The sequence below is a fragment of the Schistocerca cancellata genome, chromosome 4 (assembly GCF_023864275.1).
Source record: "Schistocerca cancellata isolate TAMUIC-IGC-003103 chromosome 4, iqSchCanc2.1, whole genome shotgun sequence".
Classification (NCBI taxonomy): domain Eukaryota; kingdom Metazoa; phylum Arthropoda; class Insecta; order Orthoptera; family Acrididae; genus Schistocerca; species Schistocerca cancellata.
Genome location: NC_064629.1, coordinates 819,888,300 through 819,908,957, shown reverse-complemented (window position 1 = coordinate 819,908,957; position 20,658 = coordinate 819,888,300). Strand labels below are relative to the sequence as shown.

At 43.3% G+C, this 20,658-nt stretch overlaps 1 protein-coding gene across 1 annotated transcript in view; it reads left to right on the top strand.

Moving 5' to 3' along the window:
• Positions 1–8,748: 8,748 nt before the first annotated feature.
• LOC126183695 (rhythmically expressed gene 5 protein) overlaps positions 8,749–20,658 on the top strand; it is a 188,214-nt gene continuing 176,304 nt past the window's right edge. Inside the window, exon 1 of the mRNA XM_049925876.1 lies at positions 8,749–8,853. Within this exon, the coding sequence (XP_049781833.1) occupies positions 8,758–8,853 (96 nt within the window). The 5' untranslated portion in view covers positions 8,749–8,757. The remainder of the gene's footprint in view (positions 8,854–20,658) is intronic.

Below are 20,658 nucleotides of genomic sequence, written 5' to 3'. Positions count from 1 at the left end.
AGAGAAACCGCTCGATATAGAGGGAATAATCTAAATCTCCCGAGATCTTCAACAATAGGACAGTGGACTCTCTGGGACACTCGCTGACATTCACATTGAGTATAGTTTTTTTCAAATGCTTTCCCTACCCAATTAGAAGAATAATTAGGTATACACTAACCTTATTCCATCAACCACTACCTCACTTTCTATTACTGACATATATAATTTCGATTATACTTTCTCAGTCTTTATCGTTTCGCTAATGTGTCATTTCTCTGCATTATATTAAAATCCATATGAACTGTTAATTAAGTAAATGTGTCTTCCATTCGAGAAACTTCGACTTTGGCGCTGTGGTCAAAACCTACATTGGCACAAAAGGAAATACAGATTTAAATCCAAACATGTCTGGTGTGTTGGGTACAACATCTTTTAAAGAGTTCTTACAGCGAGACAAGTACCCATAGTTAATCAAGAAACTTTTATCGAATTATTAAGATTCTGAGTAAGCACAAACTGTCATCAAGTACTTGCACTAGCGATTTTCACTGTACTACTGGATTTAGGTGGAACTGTTGTGCGTAGTATTAACATAAGTATGTCTTGAAGCTATTGAAGTAACCATTCGCGAATATCTTTAAACGCCTCGGATTACACATATTAACTGTTTAGAGATATATTGGCACGTACAGTACCAGAGAGATACCCGATGTTTACTAATCTCTAACAGATCTAATTTTTGTACGAAATGAACAATCCAACTGTAGGAGCAAAACGTCTGACGTGCAGCAGCAATGTATTCAAATTCAAGGTAATGTTATTTTTTTAACAACTCTTCTTACACACTGAGGAATTCTTTAGTCAAATAGTCAATAAGAAAATCAAAATGACATGTAAGTAAATTTCTTGAAGACGAATGTCCATCTTTTGTTCAATTCCCGCCTTGCCACTTTATAGCGTTTATCGTGAATATGCTACAAAAACGTACTAAACTTCATTTAATTCACGATGAAATCTAAACACATTAGCTATCACTTGAATTAATAAAATCTTTGAAATTCTTCAGAGTATACAGTCATAAAGAAAATACATAGATATTATTCAATAAAAAACAAACACACTTCAATTTCATAATAATGACCTACCAGGTTTGTAGCTCTTCAGTTGATCTGCTCCAGCTTTCGAAGATATTTATTAAACATTCACATAAGAATTGCACAGTAGTGTGACAGCATTCGACCATTAGAACAAGGATCAACTCACTAATTTACTGGGCCCATAACAGCATTATCCTAAGTGGCATTTAAATACCAACCTTCAGAAAAGTCAAGCACCTAAATTTTGAGGTCGGTATGCGATCATCATATTGTATTACGTAAATACATTGAAATATTTAGAAATGGAATTTGATTGTGGATGTAAGTGCAAATGACTCCCCAAGAATATCAACCAGAAAGTAAGGACGAAAAACTAGATACACCAGTAGCAAACTGGCACATATCGGGGATGCCACACTGAAACATTTTCTCAGACAATGAGGTATTTCGTATAAGAACAATGTGCATTTGTTTGAGAAATCAGTGTTTATGTTAATACTACTGATATGCAACCGAATTAATTGTGCAGAATGATAATTAGTACTATACGTTTGTTTGTTAATGTAGGCGGCTGTTCATTTACAGAGAAGTTACTGAAAGCGAATCATAAAAATTTGCAGGCAACAACGCTCTACAGTTTCATCCTGATCTAGATGGTGCCAACTGTCTCACATCCAGGAACCCACTTTTACAGGAAACTACAAGACCTAGAGGCCATGCTGGTGTGTGAAGGAAATAGTAGATGTAAAATATAATGAACAGCTGATATTTCATCGCTGAACCAACCGTCATTGAAGAAATTTTGGTTTTCCGAGACGATTGCGGTCTACGAGGAACGTTCAATAAGCAATGCAACACATTTTTTTTGGTCCAATTTCGGTTGAAAATATGCAGAATTTGTTGTGAGACATCGTGCAATATTCCTAATTCGGCTCCTATAGTTTCATGAAGTTCCGATAGGTGGCGGGCTATACGTAGCCATCAAAATGGTGTCTGTAACGGAGGTGCGTTCCAAGCAAAAAGCTATCATTGAGTTTCTTTTTCCGGAAAACCAGAGCATCACAGATGTTCAGAGGCGCTTAGAGTTGTCTACGAAGAACTGGCAGTGAACCAAAGCACAGTGAGTCGTTGGGCGAGGCGTCAGTCATCATCGCAACAAGGTCGCGCAAACCCGTCCGATTTCCCGTGAGCCGGCCGGCCGCACACAGCTGTCACTGTTGGAACGTGCGGACACTCTCATTCGAGGTGATCAACGGATCACAATCAAACACCTCCCTTCACGGCTGGCCTCACACAAGTCTGCGCACCCGAGAGGAGCTCACAAAACTTCATTGGACTGTTTTCATCCACGCTACAGCCTGGATCTCGCACCTTCCGACTTCCATCAGTTAGGCCTAATGAAGGATGCACTCCGCGTGAAGCAGTACGTGTATTATGGGGAGGTTATTGATGCAGCAAGACGTTGGCTCCGACATCGATCATCAGAGTGGTACTATACAGGCAGTAAGGTGGCGTCAGGCTGTAGCACTGAACGGAGGTTATGTTGAAAAACAGGGTTTTGTAGCAAAAAAAGTGGGTAATAGTATGGTATATTGAAATCCTGAATAAAACCAACCCGCTTTCAGAAGAAAAATGTGATGCATTACTTATCGCACGCCCCTTGCGCTTATGAGATGCTCGTAATATCTGATGATCTGTCGGTCAAATGAATATTCTAGCTGTGAATGTGGGCAAATCCAGACTATAAGCTACGTAACTGACTGTCAACTGGACAGTTTTAAATATCCGCGTTAATAGCAGCTCCTAAACCCAATCATGCAGTTAAAAAAACGCTTAGTTATCTTATGCTGTAATGGTGAAAGTTACACATGTATCAAATCAGGGATTTTAACTCAAGCTCAGACTATGAAAAATAATTTTGAGGATTGGCAGTGATTAGTGATTGTAATTTATTATTTGGTTTTAGTTGTTAGGCCTTCTCCTTCTTTTATGTTTTAGTCATCAGTCTTGTAAGTTTTGTGACTGGTTTGATGTGGCCAGTCACGAATTCCTGAAATCCTCTCCTATGTCAACCTTTTAATCCTAGGCATCTTAGCGTGGCACTTGCAACCTCCGTACTCAATTATCTGCTGCGTGTATCCCATTATCTGTCTCTCTCTGCAATTTTTACCCTCTATAGCTCCCTCTTGTACCATGGAAGTTTTTCCCTGATGTCTAAACAGATGCCCTATCATCATGTACTTTTTCTTGTCAGTGTTTTCCAAACATTCCTTTTCTCGCTGATTCTCAGAGAACCTTCTCATTCCTTACCTCATCAGACCACCTAATTTTCAACACTCTTCTGTAGAACCACATCTGAATTAATTCTATTTTTTTCTTTTTTAGTTTTCCCACAGACCATGTCTCAGCCAGACAATGCTGTGCTCCAAACGCATATTCTTAAAAATTTCTTCCCAAAATTAAGACCTATGTTTGATACTAATAGACTTCTCTTGGCCATAAATGCCCTTTTATCCAGAGATAGTCCGCTTTTTATGTCCTTTTTGCTTCGTCCGTCATGGACTATTTTGATGTCTAGGAAGCAGAATCCCTTAACTTCATGTACTTCGTGATCATCAATTAGCTGTTAAGTTTTTCGGTGTTCTCATTTCAGCTACTACTCACTACTTTCGTCTTTCTTCTATTTGCTCTCAATTTTGTGCTATATCGAATGACTGCAAAAGGTTAGCCGGCCAGAGTGGCGGAACGGTTCTAGGCGCTACAGTCTGGAGCCGCGCGACCGCTACGGTCGCAGGTTCGAATCCTGCCTCGGGCATGGATGTGTGTGATGTCATTAGGTTAGTTAGGTTTAAGTAGTTCTAAGTTCTAAGGAACTGATGACCTGAACAGTTAAGTCCCATAGTGCTCAGAGCCATTTGAACCACTTTTTTTTTAAGGTTAGTCAAAAATGAGGAAAAATATGTCAAATTTTTCATGCTGCTATGAACAAGAAGTCAAGTAGCGTCGTTACTAGTACCCTCCTGGACTTATTGCTCAAAAAACAAAGAAGATCAATCATTTTAAAAGACTCCGAAGAACTACAAAGTCTGTTCCCTCGCAGGCGTATCACATGACCCACCCGAGTTAATGATGTGTACCAATCGGCCCTAGGAACAGACGAGAAAAAAACAGTCTGATAAAAATAAATATCGTGTGACTAGGGCCTCCCGTCGCACAGACCGATCGCCGGGTGCAAGTCTTTTGATTTGACGCCACTTCGGCGACTTCCGCGTCGATGGGGATGAGATGACGATGATTAGGACAACACAACACCCAGTCCCTCAGCGGGGAATCGAGTCCTGGCCCTTAGGATTGACATTCTGTCGTGCTGGCCACTCAGGTACCGGGGGCGGACAGTAGTTTTATAGAAGAATACGAATGGTCTTAGAAGAACTTATGGTCCACTACCGACGGTGACGCAGTATACAGTCTCGTGTCACGTGAAGTTGAAGCTGTGAACGGAAATACTGGTAAATGTCTTGCGGAAGAATGCTGTTTACAATGCGGTCAATTGCGCAATTTAGTCTCTCCTTCCTCCTGGCGCATAGATGCGCACAAGAACAATCAAACGTTTCTTTCACATTTCTCAGTTTTGTGAAATTCTGTTGCGTTACCATTCATTGACATATGAATATGGAAAAATTATTTTGTATTTGTTGCCTGAATTACTTTTCCTCACTTATGGCTCATCATGTACAAAACGAAATTAGCATTGTTCCGATTTCCATTAATTGGAAACGCTAACGCATGCAAGTGCATCATCTACCGATTACAGAATACTACAGGTGAGGAAACGTTCATCAACAGTATTTGGATGAGAATTGGAGAGCAAGCCGTGGCGCATAATGTGTGATCATCGGACGATGTCTTCTGTTCCGCCTTCAGTCCCAAACAAATCACTTGAGTGACAAGTGGCGCTTGTGATTCTAAGTTCTAGGGGACTGATGACCTCAGAAGTTAAGTCCCATAGTGCTCAGAGCCATTTGAAACATTTTCCGCAGGCCGAGGATGATTGTGATCCATTTGTCAGATGGAGAAGTTAAGGTGGCCTCCCTCTTTGGGCTGCAGGCTACGTACATGTGGCTCAGTTGCTAACTGTAAATATCATACTAAAATCCACAAGGTGAGAGTCGGTCCCAGAATTGTTATACAACTTGTTTCCCTAGTGGTAGTGATGGGAATAAAGCTATTTTGCGCTGTGCACTTTAATCTACATTCAGCTGCGTATGTCTCTAATACTGGCTGGGTAAGTCAGTCCAAAGATAGGAGGAAGGCTAGGTCATTCCACCTCCAACAGGACTATGCGAGTAAGTCACTGTGGTGCATCCTCGGCCTGCGGAAAATGTTTCAAATGGCTCTGAGCACTATGGGACTTAACTTCTGAGGTCATCAGTCCCCTAGAACTTAGAACTACTTAAACCTAACTAACCTAAGGAGATCACACACATCAATGCCCGAGGCAGGATTCGAACCTGCGACCGTAGCGGTCGCGCGGTTCCAGACTGTAGCGCCTAGAACCGCTCGGCCACCCCTGCCAGCGGGCCTGCGGAGAGCTGCTTCTGGTTCTTCGGGCTACATCTCACTGGCGGTTCCACCTTCTTCTTTCTCTCTCTAACCGCATCAAGAATTAAAAGTCTATGTTAAACTCTACGTGCACTCAGCACAATATTCTCGAAAACAATTACACTTAAGGAATTGTGTGCACAAAGATATGTGTCGAAGTGATGCATATAAGGAAGAACTTCCGACCTTAGGCAGCTGAATCCCTTGAGAAACTTCCAGCCAGCAGTTCCAGATATATTATTTGCTTCAAAATATTACGTGACACCAGGTAGAGCATATAGTGTCAGTATCTATACAGTGGCTTCAGTAACTTCCTGGGCTATCTCAGAATAAAATACAAAATGATGTTGAACTCTTCTTTTATCGTATACTTTTAAACATACATTAATTCCCACACTTCTCTGCACCGCTTTTGACGGCTCTCAAACATCTTGGTAGAAGATTCGACTGCTTGCTTTTAAGTATCGCCGTCACATTCCGATGAAATGAAATGATCGTGTGACATTGTTGGGCTGGAGGTCCCGTCCGGGGAAGTTCAGCCGACGGGTGCAAGTCTCATTTCAGGTGACTCCACATTGGACGACTTGCACATCGGTGATGATGAGGACAACACAACACCCAGTCCATGGGTGGAGAAAATCTCCAACCAGGCCGAGAATCGAACCCGGACCCGCTGCATGATAGGCAAGCACGTTACTACTTTTAGGCCGGTATTACACTATCAAATTTATTTGTCCAATATCTTTGTCAAATATCTTTGTCAAGGAAATTTGATGGTGTAATAGGGAACTTTGTCAAATGTCGTCAAATATTTGATCAAATCTAGGGCTTCACTGTAGATTTGATCAAAGAAGTCGCTTGTCTTCTGTTCACTACAATGTGGCATGTTACCACGTGGAGCGCTAGCATCGCTGCAGCTTTCTGTCATCTGTAGTGTTTTTATAAACATTGCCAGTAAATACAATTGGTGTGTACCGACAACTACAAAATTAATAGAGATGTATGAAGCTGATGAGGCTCTTTACAACGTGAGGCACCCCGAATACAAAAATAGATTAAGAAGATTGGAGACCTGACCTAACCTAACCTGACCCTCTCCTGTAGCAAGGAATCGGAGTGTTACAGTGAGCCTAGCTTCTACAGATATAGCAGTTCTTAAGTGAGTATTGTGCTTTGTGATATGAGGATACACATACAGAAATGTATACTCATCCATTCTTAAGTAATTGATGTACGACTTGACGTCCTCCATTATAAGCTCACGTAACAAGTTTTGTAAAATACTTTTATTGTGTCGTCGTAAAACCCACAGGTTCACCCAGGTACGTTTCCTTTTTTTCCCCCGCTTCTCTTCCGCATGTGCACACAGTGCAATTGTGGTACATGCAACTGCTGCAGTTAATAAAAAGTTGTTGTTGTCAGCCATCTTGAACTTTGACGAAAAATATGATGACAGTGTAATACCCCTTTTTAGCGCCACGTCAAAGATCTTTGTCAACTATGTTTGACGATTATTTGATCACATCTTTGATCAAATCCTTGACAAAGAAATTTGATAGTGTAATACTGGCCTTATCTCAATTTGGTCGTTCTTGTTCGTTGGATTTGTTTGTGGCGGACGTCCTGTCACATCCAATCAAGTTCAGTGTTGATCCGTTCACTGCGGTTTTTATCACAGATGGCCGCTAACCCTCTGACAGAACGCGCTGAGCTACCGTGACGGTGTCACTCAGCTAAGCAGGCGGAAACTTTCCGATGAATCGATTGAACGTCCTCAAAATGTTTCCGCTTCCGGGTAGGTCTGAATTTAGGGGAGAAGCAAAAAAATATGGAGGACGTTCTAGGCTGTTATCCCTGTAGTGACCAAAAACTGACTGCAGAACGCTACTTGGTCTCGAAAAAATGACAAACACGCGCTGTCGTAAACGTCGTGCACACGAAATAACTTGTTGCCAGTCGCTAAAAAAAGTGTCAGTGCAGGAAACTTCAATGTAAATAGTTCCGTATTGTAATAGCACCATTCGGCCGTGGTGGCCGAGCAATTCTAGTCTGGAACTGCGCGACCGCTACGGTCGCAGGTTCGAATCCTGCCTTGGGCATGGATGTTTGTGATGTTCTTAGGTTAGTTAGGTTTAAGTAGTTCTAAGTTCTAGGGGACTGATGACCTCAGAAGGTAAGTCCCATAGTGTTCAGAGCCATTTTTGAACCATTCGGTTCTCATGCAAAAGTTAAGATCCGGTATTTATTGAAGGAACTGTGCATAACAACATACGGTATGCGTTCCCTATTGCTCATACTGAGCACTACGTTGTTCCTTGGCCCTTACCCGCAAGGTTAGCCGAGAGCGCTAATGCGCTGCTACCTGGAGTCGGGTAGGCGCGCTGGCCCCGTATCGAATCCGCCCGCCGGATTAACAACGAGGGCCGGTGTGCCGGTCAGCCTGGATGTGGTTTTTAGGCGGTTTTCCACATCCCTCTAGGTGAATACCGGGCTGGTCCCCACGTCCCGCCTCAGTTACACGACTCACAGACATTTGAAACAGATAGACACAGGCAGATAGGGTACTCTGATTCCGTCCTGGGGGGTATGGGATGGCGGCACGACGGGCATCCGGCCACCTCTTCGCATTAAGATGCCAAATCCGATTTAACCACGCCCACCCCACGCTAAACGCGGGACAAAGGCGCAAGCGATAGACAGTTGTTCCTTGGCCCTTAACGAATGCGTTAGGGGTTCCTCTATACCTCGCCTTCATGTAAGTGAAAGACGTTTACTTCCTACCGTGACAACGACAGTGTATAGGTTGCCCATCCTCTTGTGGGGAGACTGCAGTGAAGCAGTCGCAGGTCACAAGAGGTGACACTCGAAAGGACGAGGGAAGACGGGGGGCACGGCGCAGCGTACGTCATTGTCGCGCGGCTGAGGATTGGCGCATCGCACGTGGTGGCGACTAAGCGGGGAATCTCGAAATGTCGGTCAGTGGACACGAGGCTGCGTCATCAGCGGCGGCGGTGGCGGCTTGTGAAAGCCGCGAGACCTACATGTGCGGGCTCAGTCCCGGCCCAGACGCCAAGCCATGCGTTCCACGTCGCTGCTGCCGCTGCTCGCGCTCGCCGCCGCCGTCGCCGGCTCCGCCATCCCCATGTGGGAGTACCTCAACAGGGGCGAAAAGGTAACACCTCGTGCTTCAGCCATCTCGCTGTAGAACTTACGATTCCCGCAAAAGAAATGCGTCTTTGGATCCAGTTTCTTGTCCACCAACGGGATTTAGTAGCCAGGAAGAGATAGCGTGGCAATAGTCTCCATAAGTATCTGCAAGGGTTTCAAATATATCATGTTAAATTTGATTCGAGCGTCTTCGAGTATATAGAGTATGAGACGTGTGAGCCATATAAACGTATCGTTACCGAAAGCCACTACCGACGCAATTTGCACGAAGTTACCTGTTCTGCGCTGGTCCGTCGATTTTAAAGTACTCGTCTGGGTCTTTCTGCAACATGTATTGATATGTTTCTCACAAAAGGTAAAACACTCAATTGGCACCGGACGATTGACTAGAACGATTCCAGGGACGAAATTATCACAGCTATAGCCCTACATTGTCTCTGGGTAGCGTCCCTGCTAAAAAACCGCAGGTCGCGGGTCTGAGTCCTGCCTCGGGCACTGGTGTGAATTATAAATGGGTATGTTCTATACCTTCACGATTCAGACCTATATGTCGTGATTGTAGCCGTAATGGCAAAATATATTGGCAGATTTTAGACCAATGCGTAATATGTCGATCCAAACAAACACTGGGATATCTCTATAACTAGTTGCTGCGTGGTACAGTTGCTGAATTCCAATTAAAAAGTACTCCAGTACTGAACGCATAACTATTTTCATCTGCAATAACACTCTGCAAGCCATCGTACCGAGTTCAGATGAGGGTACCTGACAGAAGTAATATTTATTCCTCTCCTTCCCGCTGCTTCTTATCAGTGTAAGTTTTCTGTGAGGCTAAGATTGTCCCCGTCCAATTGGACGGGACATCTCCCTTTATTAACTAGCTGGCTAACAATACGCGCATTGTCCGGGTATTAGTGTCACCAGTTTTATATTAGAAACGAAAACAAAACACAAACTGTGTTTGTAGTGTATTTCATTTCCATATATTCGTGGAACAGTTTCTGTACGCTGGGCTTCGCGTGTGTACAACCCGATTTTGTAAACATGTCTGTGGGAACGCCTCTTCATAGGTCTATAGATGGCTGTTGTTTTCGCCTACAGCCGTTTGCGCTTTGCAGTTGAAAGCTGTCAAAAGCGTTGCCAGGTGTTAGGAATTTCCTTAAGTTGACTCGACTGTAGGAGTGTCTTAGCAGTAAAGTATAAATGTATTAAAACTTCATGCATGATGCGGCATTTTTTCACGCATCTCAGTTTTTATGACGTCATTCTCTTGAACTATGTGTCTTACTATGATGTATTTGTGTAAGTGCATTCAGCGACGTCCCGCAGCTCGTGGTCGTGCGGTAGCGTTCTCTCTTCCCGCGCCCGGGTTCCCGGGTTCGATTGCCGGCGGGGTCAGGGATTTTCTCTACCTCGTGATGACTGGGTGTTGTGTGATGTCCTTAGGTTAGTTAGCTTTAAGTAGTTCTAAGTTCTAGGGGACTGATGACCATAGATGTTAAGTCCCATAGTGCTCAGAGCCATTTGAACCATTCAGCGGCTTGTGTGGCCACTGTGTGCAAAATTTGTTGCAAATAGAGTTAATATCACAGAAGTAATAAATTTAAACTTCAAGCATGATGCGGCAGTTTTTCACGCATCTTATTGATTATAACGTCATATCTCCTGAACTATGATAGGAAGGTGGTTCTTACCTCCTCAGCAACTGTTGCCTGACAGTAAAGGATATGTGTACCAAGTTTGGTTGAAGTCGGTCCAGTGGTTTAGGAGAACGTGTGGAACACAAACACACACACACACACAAATATTTTTGTAATATGTATGGTTGTTATGGGTGTTCATTGCAATAATGGTAGGCCTTCATCCAATGGATACCACCTCTCTTCTAAAATCTTTCCTGCGTACTTGCAGAGGAGGGTATAACTTTCAAATGTCCGCCACAGTTTCTCAGTCTGATTGGCTAGAACTCCAGACAGGTGACAGGAACCCACGCATGGCTTGCACTATTGCCTAACTAGCGGAAATATTGAACCTATCTATACCACACATTTGATTTGGTCCGTGATATCATCAGAATGGTGGGCATAATGCACGCATCGAATACAATACTGGGTTACCATAAACAAGAATTATAGGTATTATCATGGCCTAAAATTTGACGAAGATTTCATATTTACATTCGTTGGCTTCGTCAACTCTCAGCCACACTACCACCTTCATTACTAACCTAGACCTTGGGTTACTGTAAACATCAGTATTTACCCCTATCTGCTTTCCAAAAACACATATAAAATCATTATAAATTTCATCTCTTCCGTTTACGCGTATATGTTACACGTAACATCATTACACATCTGACATCTGATATCGCTACGTTCAATAGAAAATGGCTCTGAGCACTATGGGACTTAACTTCTTTGGTCATCAGTCCCTCAGAACTTAGAACTACATAAACCTAACTAACCTAAGGACATCACACACATCCATGCCCGAGGCAGGATTCGAACCTGCGACCATAGCGTACGTTCAATAGACACACTGATCTTATACTCTAATAACATACTGGTTTTGTGTATTCTTATTAATTTTACATGGCAGTTGGTTATGTTAAATGTCATATTCCAGGTGCAGCACCGTGCAAGAATTTTCTGCAAATCATTCTGAAACTTCTAACATTTCTCAAGATGAACCACGTCTCTACAACATCCTTAATGATATCTTAAAACTACATCTTCATTAGTGTCAAGAGGTTTACTTCTTGCGGTAACACAGAAACAATTATTTCTGGCAATACATAATAGTAAGCCCCACATCCTAGGGCAAGGAGAAAATATATAGAAGTGACATAGCCATGACGTAGACATCCCCCCCTCCCCCCTTTTTTTTACGAATTGTGGGGTAACGTGTCGTCTGTTTCTGCGGGCTGGTTTTGTTTATAAGGTATTTTAAAGTAGTCGTGGTTTGGATGTTTCATTCATAAATTTATCCAAAATAGCTTAAGGTTTGTGAGGAGTCTGCTCTTTTATTTTCATGTGTGTAATGATCTGCTAATTTTAAATTTATCCGTGCAGCTCTTGAAGACGATTCCTCTTAAATATTTCTCAAAATTGCATTCATACAAGAAACCACCATGAATATATACAATGTGGTACTGGACGATAGGCGGGTAAGACTGTGTGAATTGAGGCCACAGGCATATCAGAAGGAATAATATGGTATAATTTGAATCGGCTGTGGAAAAGCTTTGTACAATGTGGATGTCGCATTTATTGAACGCTGATCAAAAGCAAACGCCAAAATGAGTTTCACAGTAATATCTGGATCATTCTGTGTGCTGATTTGTTCTTTTGATCAGACATGGCTACACCATTTCACGCCTCAAGTGAACATCAGCCCAAGCAATCATTGCAAACTGCACCAGCAAACATGAAGTCGATTTCATCTGTCGGGAGAGTTAAGCATGGATCTTCTGGAATGCAAAAGGTATTGTTCTTATTGGTCACTTTACAGTGAGAGAAGTGTAACTAGTTATCACTTCGCAGGCCTTCTGAAAATACTGTAAAAAAAAAAACGAGAGTCGTCTCAATTGCAGACGTCATCTTCGGCGAAGAAAATGAGCCTATTCACAAATGTGCTTTGAGAATGAGAAAATTAAGCATTCATAAGTGCAAATCTTCTAAGAACCATCCATTCAGCAGATTCGACATCCTCAAACATTTAGAGTCCGATCCAGAGACTGTGTAACTCGTAAAAAGAAATTGCTTCCAGGATTGCACTCGAGAGATGGGATCTAGTCACTGGAAGAACTGGTTTCAACCAGCTTTCTTTTCCCACTTCTATCTGTGCATTATAACCTTCAGTAAGCGATACTAATTCTGGGACCTTTCCTTGGAGCCGGCCGCGGTGGTCTAGCGGTTCTAGGCGCTCAGTCTGGAACCGCGCGACTGCTACGGTCGCAGGTTCGAATCCTGCCTCGGGCATGGATGTATGTGATGTCCTTAGGTTGGTTAGGTTTAAGTAGTTCTAAGTTCTAGGGGACTGATGACCACAGCTGTTAAGTCCCATAGTGCTCAGAACCATTTGAACCTTTCCTTGGATGCTCCCGCAGTTTACTAAAATCATATGAACTATCCCGAAAGTAGTGGCTTATAAGGCGCTTGTTCGCCCGATTCTTGAGTATTGTTCATCTATCTGGGATCCCTGTAAGGTAGGACTGATAGAAGAGATCCAAGGAAGAGCGGGCCGCGTGGGATTAGCCGAGCGGTCTCAGGAGCTGCAGTCATGGACTGTGCGTCTGGTCCTGGCGGAGGTTCGAGTCCTCTCTCGGGCATGGATGTGTATGTTTGTCCTTAGGATAATTTAGGTTACGTAGTGTGTAAGCTTAGGGACTGATGATCTTAGCAGTTAAGTCCCATAAGATTTCACACACATTTGAACAAGGATGAGCGGTGCGTTGCTTAACGGGATCGTTTAGCTGACGAGAGAGTGTTACGGAGATCACTGGCAGACGTTACAAGAGAGGCGTTGTGCATCACGGAGAGATTCACTATTGAAATTTTGGGACAGCACATTTAAGGAAGAATAGGACAACATATTACTTCCCCCCACTTACATCTCGCTTATTGACCACGAGGAGAAAATTCTAGAAATTAGAGTCAATACAGAGGCTTACCGACAATCATTCTTCCCACGCCCTATTCGCGAGTGGAACAGGGTTGGAGGGACAGATAGTGGTACTAAAAGTATCCTCCGCCACACACCATTAGATGGCTTGCGGAGTATGATTTAGATGTAGATGAAGGCAACCCGTCGACAAACTGGTCATTAGAAGCGGATTGTTTCGTGGTTGGAGAAGGAAATCGGTGTGCTCCTTCATAGGGACTATTACGCCTGGAGAAATTTAGGGAAATCAGGAAAAACCTGTACCAGGAAGGTCGAACATGGATTTAAACTGTCGTCCTTCCGAATGCGAATCAAGTGTGCTAACCACTGGGCCACCTTGCTCACCTCTAGTCACTGGAGTAATGGCAGACAATGCGCACTGATCTGAACTGTGACACATTGAATAAAGATATTTTTTCTAAAAAATGAAAAACCGTCTGACTACGAGGGAGAAATTTTCCATTGGTATTTTTATGCAAGTCGCTGTTCTATTTTACAATGCTTTAATTGGGTGCTTAACGTGCAGCAGTGAAAGTCATATTATAGGAGTCGGCAGTCAACAGGTAAATCATTACAACAGTAATAGACCAACACACAAGAACGTTGAGCATAACCAACAGTGGAACACCAAATAACTCGAACGTAATTGTTGTATGGAATGGCTACAGACTAATTGCCGACGTATAAAGTGTTGTTGTTTTGATGATGATGATGATTTCGCGTCGTTGAACGGCCTGTTGCAAGTGTTTCAATAGGACGGCTCTAGGGCGGTTTGCGTATCCCTAACCTATCCCACTAATCCTTCCGGGAAAAGGGGGAGCTGCAGTTTAATGTGGAATCCGAACCACGTGTCGTCCCTGTCGAATCTTAAAATCATTGATAGGTAAAGGCTAGATTAAAGACAGACTGAAAATTTTTCCATTATATAACTAGGACCGACTAAGTTCTTGATGTGCAGAGTATCCTAGACATATCGCACCGTACCATTTCCGCGACAACTTTGTCGCTTAAACTGAGTTTTACGCAAACTTTAATGAACAAAGTTAATGGATGTCTTCACATTGGCGGAAAACTGCTTCTGATCGGAAGAAACGAATCCAGCCTGAGAATTTAGAATAGATAGTTCATAACTAATATCGCTGAACTGAGCTCGCACAGTTGTGCACTTTTTGTTTGGAAGGTTTTTATTGCATTGATCAGATGGTACCATATACACCAGCCCTGCATTCCTGACCTGACGGAACATTCAGCGCCCAAAGATGACCATGCCATCCTCTACCAGTGGCGTCATTCGGATGAAATATGGAGGGCGTAGGGTCGGAATAATGCTCTCCTTGCTGTTGTCAGCCTCCTAGACCTTGGAACAACTACTTCTCTCATGTTGCTCCTCAACTGGTATCATGAGACCAAGTGACCTCGTTTTGGTCCTCCCATCAAGAAGAAATCACTTACAAGACCGGGAACCAAACCCATATATTCTACATGACATTCACATGCTGATAACTCATTATGGACACTGATTCAGTATCTTCATCAAAAAATCTTCCTGATTCTGACGAATACAACGACACTTAATGAAAGAAGTAGTTATTTTGATGTCTTCAGTTTACCATGACAGATGCCCAAATATAAAGGGCGTTCAAATAGAAACGAGCCGGAGGCATAATTACAGAAACCAGTACCTGTATGTTAGAAGTATTGACCCTGGCTGTTGAGACACTTGTCCCACTGTGACACAAAGCGGTGAATGGCTGTCTCATAAAATTCCCAGGGCTGCGATGTTAACTAGTTCCGCACGTGCAGCTGGACGTCGTCGTCCGAGGTGAATCATTTGCCCCTCAGAGCCTTTATGAGGGGACGAAAAATGGCGTAATCACAGGAAGAGAGGTCCGAACTGTATGGAGGGTGGCCGAGAACCTCCTATTTGAATTTCAGCAGGAGTGACGCGACTGTGTTGGCCGTATGGGGCTTTGCATTGTCATGGAGCAGAATGACCCCACGGGTGAGATTGTCTGGTCGTTTTGATTTGATCGCTTGGTGAAGGGTGGTCAGGTTTGCGAGTAACTCTGGGCATTCACTGTTGTCCCGTGCTGCAGTAAGTGAATCAGAAGGGGGCCATCTTGGTCAAAGAAGAACGTCAGCATAACCTGTCCTGCATTCGCGTGGACGGCCTTGGCTTATTTTGGTGGTGGTTACCCTGGATGCTTCCACTGGAGACTTTGTCTTTTTGATTCTGGTTGGAAGTGATGACACGATGACTCATCTCCAGCCACCACTCGTGCCAGCAACGCATTCCCTTTCTGAGGATAGCACTGCAGATGAGCAAGACAGTTGGTCATTTGACATGCTTTCTGGTATGGCTTAAGACTGTGGAGCACTCATTAGGCACACACTTTGCGCATATGCAGTCGTTCTTTCATGCTGGTGTGAACACTTCCGACGCCCAATCCGACCACGGCGGCTATGGCTTTCATTGCCACTCGGCGGTCCTGGGTAATGAGTGCATCCACCAGCTGGACGATGTCATCAGTAATGCAGTATAGTGCTCCAGACCGTGCATCATTGGCTGACAACACCCGTCCTTCCCTGAAGCGCTTGTGCCACGCCTTGACCCTTGCACGGGACATGCAGTATTCGCCGTACACTTCTGACATTCGTCGATGAATGTCCGTTCCTCCTGCTGTCAGAAAACGAACAACACCTGTTTGCTCTTCTTTTGACGCCTCCATGTCACTGTTTGCAACAGGGCTGGCAGCGTTGGACGCTTGATACATGGTGCTGCTGGCTCTGTATAGTCACGTGACGTGCACGCGTGCCCTCTAGCGACGGGGTGTGAACTTCCACGCTCCGGTCGGAACCACACCTCGTTGTCTCGTTACACACCCCACGATGTCCGCCGCTCGTGGTCTCGCGGTAGCGTTCTCGCTTCCCGAGCACAGGGTCCCGGGTTCGATTCCCGGCGGGGTCAGGGATTTTCACCTGCCTCGAGATGACTGGGTGTTTGTGTTGTCCTCATCATTTCATCATCATCCAGGAAAGTGGCGAAATTGGACTGAGCAAAAGATTGGGTAATTGTACGGGCGCTGATGACCACGCAGTTGAGTGCCCCACAAACCAAACATCATCATCACACCCCACGATCTTACCCTCCTGTCACCGGTTTGCTTTAGTTTAGTTTAGTTATGTCTGCCTCGTTTCTTTTTGAATGCCCCTTATACTTCTCGTCTTGCCCTAAGTACTGATTTCAGCGTCTTAGTGCGTATCTGGTAGGTTAGGGTTGGGCTTTCTGAATAATGGGGTTATGTAGATAGAAAAATGGAATTTTTTGTACTGCTCAGCATGTGTGCGCATCTCTGACGATATTATGTTACAGGGTCGTTGCTAGACAAGTCGAGCACACGGGACAAGAAGCTTTTTTCGAATATATTTAATCGAGACAACAATCATCCAGAATAAAATATAAGAGGTAAGACAGTATTGCTTATAACACTCTGCCATGCAACGACATCTGTTGTAAATTTTACCAAGTGCTTGCATTTGAAAATAATAACGGAAAGGGGGTATATGAATTAGACTTCGTGGGCTTTCTCAATAGGAACATAATATTTACTATTTCTTCTTTCTTCAAGTATTTACGTAGCCTAATTATACACAATAATCACTCAGCCTCCATTATAAAAGGTGCCTCTGGTAAACCCTTCGAAATCGGAATCGAGATATGCAGGGAATGCTGTGAAGGGATTCGAGTGCACGGGCATTTTCCCCTTCAATCCCAACAAAATACCAACACATGAATTCCTTCCTTCATCCATATTCCTGAATAATGAGTGTCGCTCTGTTACCACTGAATTAGAAGTTGACCCAGGGCCCTCATCTCCTCCTCCTCTCCAAGAAATACAGAATGTTAGATCTCAGCGTATTATCATCATTTTCTTCTGTTTTGCCACCCCAACGGAAACCACCCAGTTCCACACGTGTGAGGAGGGAGAAAAATTCAGTTTGCTATCTGTCCACACGAGTTCATCGCAGTCTTACAAGAGAGAAGAGAAAATTTCATTTAAAAACTCTCAAAGCAAGAAGGTCAAGGGTTGCAGGATTTCAAAGAGAAACCTTGATATCCAGAAGAGGATTCATCTTCATCATCACCTTAAGCTGAGTCGGAGGAATAAAACATACCTTCTGGTTTCTGCAGCATCAGTTATTACAAACCTAGATCTGTGAAGAAAGGCGAATGGATAAATGGATCATCTGTGATAAGTGCAAGGAGAGGTTTCAATTAATTTGTGTGGAGGCTGCTGGTCGTAGACGATTCGGCTGTGGGAAATACATGCATCAACTATTGGAACAGAATCTTCCATACTGTGTGTAACTGTGACAATTTACAGTGATTCATGCAGCCTCATTTACGATTCAAATAGCCCCACAAATTTTAAATTTTTCCATTGTTACAACATTTTGAATTTTGCTATTTACAATGAAGAAAAATAGATCTTCAGTAAATTTGCATTTATCATACACAAGCTATAATTATGTTCCATTGACCATTACAATTTAACACGTGTAATAAGATATTTACTGCCCCTTTTGGACCCAAAAATTTGAAGTTATTCATTTAGCCCCACCTTACTCGATCCTGTAAAATCTCTGTAGTTGGAGATGACCAGCACACTTTCAGAAGTTGTAGTTTACTTGCTCTCATTTCAAAACTGAAGAAATAATTCTCATTTCACAATATCAAATCGCTATTTTTAAACATATTAGGCGCATTAAAAAATTTGAAGCCTCTTCACAAGTGTGGTTCAACTCGGCAGCGACCGGAAACTTTAACGATGCCATCTAAAATGTTCAGTTTTCTCTATTCAACAGCAATAGCTGAGGAATAGCTACCCATTTACATTTCTTCCATTTCCAGCCGATTCCTGGTAATGTGAGGACAATCATTTAAGTCGTCCTTAGTGATACGAATTATGTCGTTTTAGAGAAAATGTGCTGGTACGATAGGTTTGCGCCCCTGATATAATGTGGCTACGTACAGTGCTGGCCAATAACGATGCGACACTAGGAAAGATACAAACAACGAAATTTTACTTATTGTAAGTTTACAGTGTAATAAAAAGAATACACGATTAAAAATTTTTAGCATATTGCAGCCCCGTCAGCAACTGTGGTAGACTAATATATTGAACTGAGGCGGATTTTTCAATATATTGATACACGATTAAACTCATTAAATCTGTTGGTTGTTTAAGGCACACATGGTGTTAAATTTAGTACACGGAGGTGCCACCTCTGATAGCTACAACTCCCTAACCCAGCTGCACACTGAGTCGAACTGAGCTTGGATGACAGATACGGGCTCAACAATTCATCTTGTTACAACATGATGCCGGGATTCATCAATCGTAGCGTCTGACGAATGATGGAATGCCAGTCGCTGGACAACCGATGGCCAGATGTTGTCAGTGAATGAAAGATATGGACAACGTACACGTCTTGGCAACAGTCGAACACTCTCTGTAAGACGTCACTAATACCTCGAAGACAGAACACAACCAACGGCCATAACACGCCAGAAATGTAACGCCTGAAGTCCACAGTACCGGCTCTACGTACGAGAGGTGTTTTTGTTATATACCCAGTAGCCCTCCGTATCATCACGCCAGGTTCTGCGCCCATATTACGATGATGAATGCAGTCTCAGTACTTTTGTTCTGTTCGCTGATTCCATGCACGGATAATCTATTGTGATGCTGCACGCAGAATCGGAACTCTACTGAAAAGACGACATGGTGCCACTCCTACGTCTAGTGTTGTTGGGATACACCACTCTCTGCAGTCGCTGCAAAGGAAGCCGCAAGAACTACCCGTGTGCTGTGAGCGCATGTTGTTTCAGATGTTGTCACACTGTCCATGTGGATAGGTGTCTTGCTGCAAATAACCCCATATCCTGATTCAAGCTACTGGACGTGCCTGTATGATCTTGCACGGCTGCGTAAACAATATGTGCGTCCTCTCGGGCGCAAGTCACGCGGGGTCGTTGAAACGCAGTACGTCGTTCAGTGTGGCCCTTTTAATCCCATCGCCTCCATATTTGCTTGACAGTCATGGATCTAACTCGAGCAGCAATATCACGGAAAGATGTACTGCAGTCTTCATAGGCCACAGTCCAATCACTGCCTAATTCCTACATGTCATGATGAAAGTTTGAGGCGTAACATTGTTTTTTCGCATACAATATTCAAATGCGATTTTTGAAGCATAAACCAGCTGCACAATATTTCTTTATATACAGGGTGATTTAGCTGTCCCTACCTATGGATTTCATGCAGTACACAGTGCCTTCAAAAACCACACGTGAGGTATTCGTATTCTCTCGTTCGCTACGCGCAAACTGTTAGTCCTACAGAAAATGAACAGGGCCATCATGTGGGAAATTTAATGGAGTTAAATTTTGTACTGAGTTACGTTGTCGCTGGTGGCTACAGTTTTCGAGATATTCAAGAAAAACGCGTTTGAAGGTCACTTCTGTAAGTTTTTCTTGAATAATTCGAAAACTATGGCCTCTATCGAAAACGTATCCCAGTACGGTGTAGGTTGTTTTTTTTTTAACTGGAGACAACGAAATATCTCCAAAACGACACAGGGTACGGAAAAAAATGTTCCAGATGAAATATTAATGTTAGTAAAGGGAACGTCTGTGTGAGCTACAAGTGGCCACCTCCTACACCCCCCCCCCCCCCCTTACGTGGACATTTCAACTTTGTGTTTTCATATCAAAGAACCCTATTTTAATGGAAATTCGGACTCTACGCCAAAAATATGTACAGTTTAGTCAAACCATTGTTTTCCATTCGTGGGAGATGGTGCCGTAATCAACAAATATCTAATGTGCCTGTGTTTACAATTAAGAATCGACACTGTTCATTCTATATTTCATTTACGATGTGTGTGTGTGTGTTTCCATCCAACCACCATATCTCTCGCACTGGCCACTACGAGGCTACTGGCGGAAATCAAACCACAACCATAAGGTAAAATATCCTTGAAGTGATAGTGAAAGTCGCACGTGCCACGGATAGCCACCGAAATCAAGTACCCCAGTGCTGAGAGGCAAGCGGACTCGATGATATCAAGCATCATGTGGATT